This window comes from Octopus bimaculoides, chromosome 10 (assembly GCF_001194135.2).
Source record: "Octopus bimaculoides isolate UCB-OBI-ISO-001 chromosome 10, ASM119413v2, whole genome shotgun sequence".
NCBI classification, from domain to species: domain Eukaryota; kingdom Metazoa; phylum Mollusca; class Cephalopoda; order Octopoda; family Octopodidae; genus Octopus; species Octopus bimaculoides.
Genome location: NC_068990.1, coordinates 24,953,550 through 24,955,471, shown reverse-complemented (window position 1 = coordinate 24,955,471; position 1,922 = coordinate 24,953,550). Strand labels below are relative to the sequence as shown.

The 1,922-nt window shown below is 32.7% G+C and overlaps 1 protein-coding gene across 2 annotated transcripts in view; it reads left to right on the top strand.

Moving 5' to 3' along the window:
• The window catches only part of LOC106883259 (uncharacterized), a 20,947-nt gene extending 19,081 nt beyond the window's left edge, over positions 1 to 1,866 (top strand). The window contains exon 5 of one of the 2 annotated variants that reach the window (XR_001411104.2): positions 1,657 to 1,866. Coding sequence is in view for 1 of the 2 variants with exons in the window: in XM_014934198.2 (XP_014789684.1) it covers positions 1,657 to 1,817 (161 nt within the window). In the remaining variant the exon portion in view is untranslated. The remainder of the gene's footprint in view (positions 1 to 1,656) is intronic. The other variant, XM_014934198.2, reaches the window with a different exon arrangement.
• The last annotated feature ends 56 nt before the right edge of the window (positions 1,867 to 1,922 follow it).

The following is a 1,922-nucleotide window of genomic DNA, read 5'->3' as shown; positions in this document are numbered from 1 at the left end:
ATAAGATCCAGAAATAATTTATTCTCAAATGCATGATAATGCTAATACAATAGCATGAACAGGATAAACTATCCATATATTGTAGAAAAAAATCGTTACCAGCCAGCCATGAGACTTGAACTCACATCACTGTGATTATGTGTAATCAACTTTAGTTGAAAAGTATTTGGCATGTGAATTTAGTATTTCTATATTAAGTCAGTTATATTTCATGATTCCATGTGTGTAAGTGTTTATATCTGTGTGTCTTGGGCAGTTATGGTTTGCTGATTTACAGAGTTGTAGAGTTTGAAGGAAAAGAAAATAGGATGTTGTAGTATTTGTGTGTTTTCCAACAATATCGAGGAAATGAAAACTTTAGAATATTGAAAGAAAGAAAGAAAGAAAGAAAGAAAAAAAGAAAGAAAAGCGGGTGTTGTGAAATTTATGTATTTCCAAAGAATATTTGTGCAGTATTTGAAGTCAGTCCATTTAAGCTTGCAATCTACCTCATACATTTTATTTATCAACAATCCAGCACTGTACTAATATTAACCATCCACAGGCAAAGGTCTTCATAGTAAAAAAAAAAATCCCTTTTTTTTTAATGTAAAATTGGAGTCATTCTTTTGATTCCAATTTCCATATAAAGACGGAAACACTTTCTTAAACTAAAAAAATTGCTAAGATAGGTGCCATCATACTTTTATGAACGCAAATGCTCAAAAATGGTTTTCATTGGAAATTAGTTTTGATGTGAATAGTTTTTGGATAATTCTTAACCCTTTTGATACCAACCCAGTTGAGACCACCCCTGGGTTCTATGATACAAACTTTCAGTTTTAAAGTGATTTAAAATGAAACTTTCCATTAAAATTTAAAGTTAATTTATGTCCTAAACATGAGTTTAATAATGACAAAGTTTAATAATGACAAAATTCTCCATTATTTTTAAACTTAATTAAAACAGAGGCAGTGTATTTCAACAGGAATATGGTGTCAAAAGAGTTAAGTTTTTCTTTGAAAACTTCTACCAAAAAGTAATTTGATACATTTATGGATATGGTAATGGAATCAACAACCTTCAAAACCAATCACTGACCAATGGCAGAAATTCTAGGAAGAATTGAATAGCAGAAAGTTTTCAGAGAAGCCTCACCCCATCCCAAGCAAGTGTTTTGGCCCTTGGCTCCTTATATACTAAGGAAGGTCAGACTGCATCCAGAGTATGACTCCCAGATGCTCCTCTTCTGCTGCATTCTATGTTACTATCTGAATTGCAACCTGCACCTTTCTGGTTGGTCAAGCTGCCCCAGAGCCAAAATACCTTGTGAGAGTAGAGCAACAGATGGTTAGAGATGGGGGTAGAGGTGAATGTAATGAATGATCATCAAGAATATCTTAATATTCTCTAGAATGAAATATTAAAATCAAGACAACTTGCTGACATGTTTTTACAGAGACAATTGTATAGTTAAGGCCTGAGCCAGCTCTGATTGAGTTGACCTTTGAGGACAGAGGTTCTCTACATGACCATATCTTCTTTTCATCTCTGCATATAATATATTTAAGCCTACATTCTCAAATAGCCAACTTGTTCTTCCTATTTTGAATCGTTAGAAATATGATTGCTATGGTCTTCTCTAATCCCATGTAACATATTTACATCTGTTTCAGTCCGAAGCTTCATGAAATGTAAGGCCACTGTCACTGAGAAACAAACTGGTCTTGCTGGTACTTGTCAGAAGCATTATCAAAAGGAAGCTATTCAGTGTGCAATGTCAAAAACTGTTAAACTCCTTCGGGAACTGATAAAGAAAATCGATGCAGGCACTTAAAACACGCACACACACACACACACACACATAAGATATTAATATATAATTATATACATATAATCATATATAACCATATATATATATATATATATATATATATATATA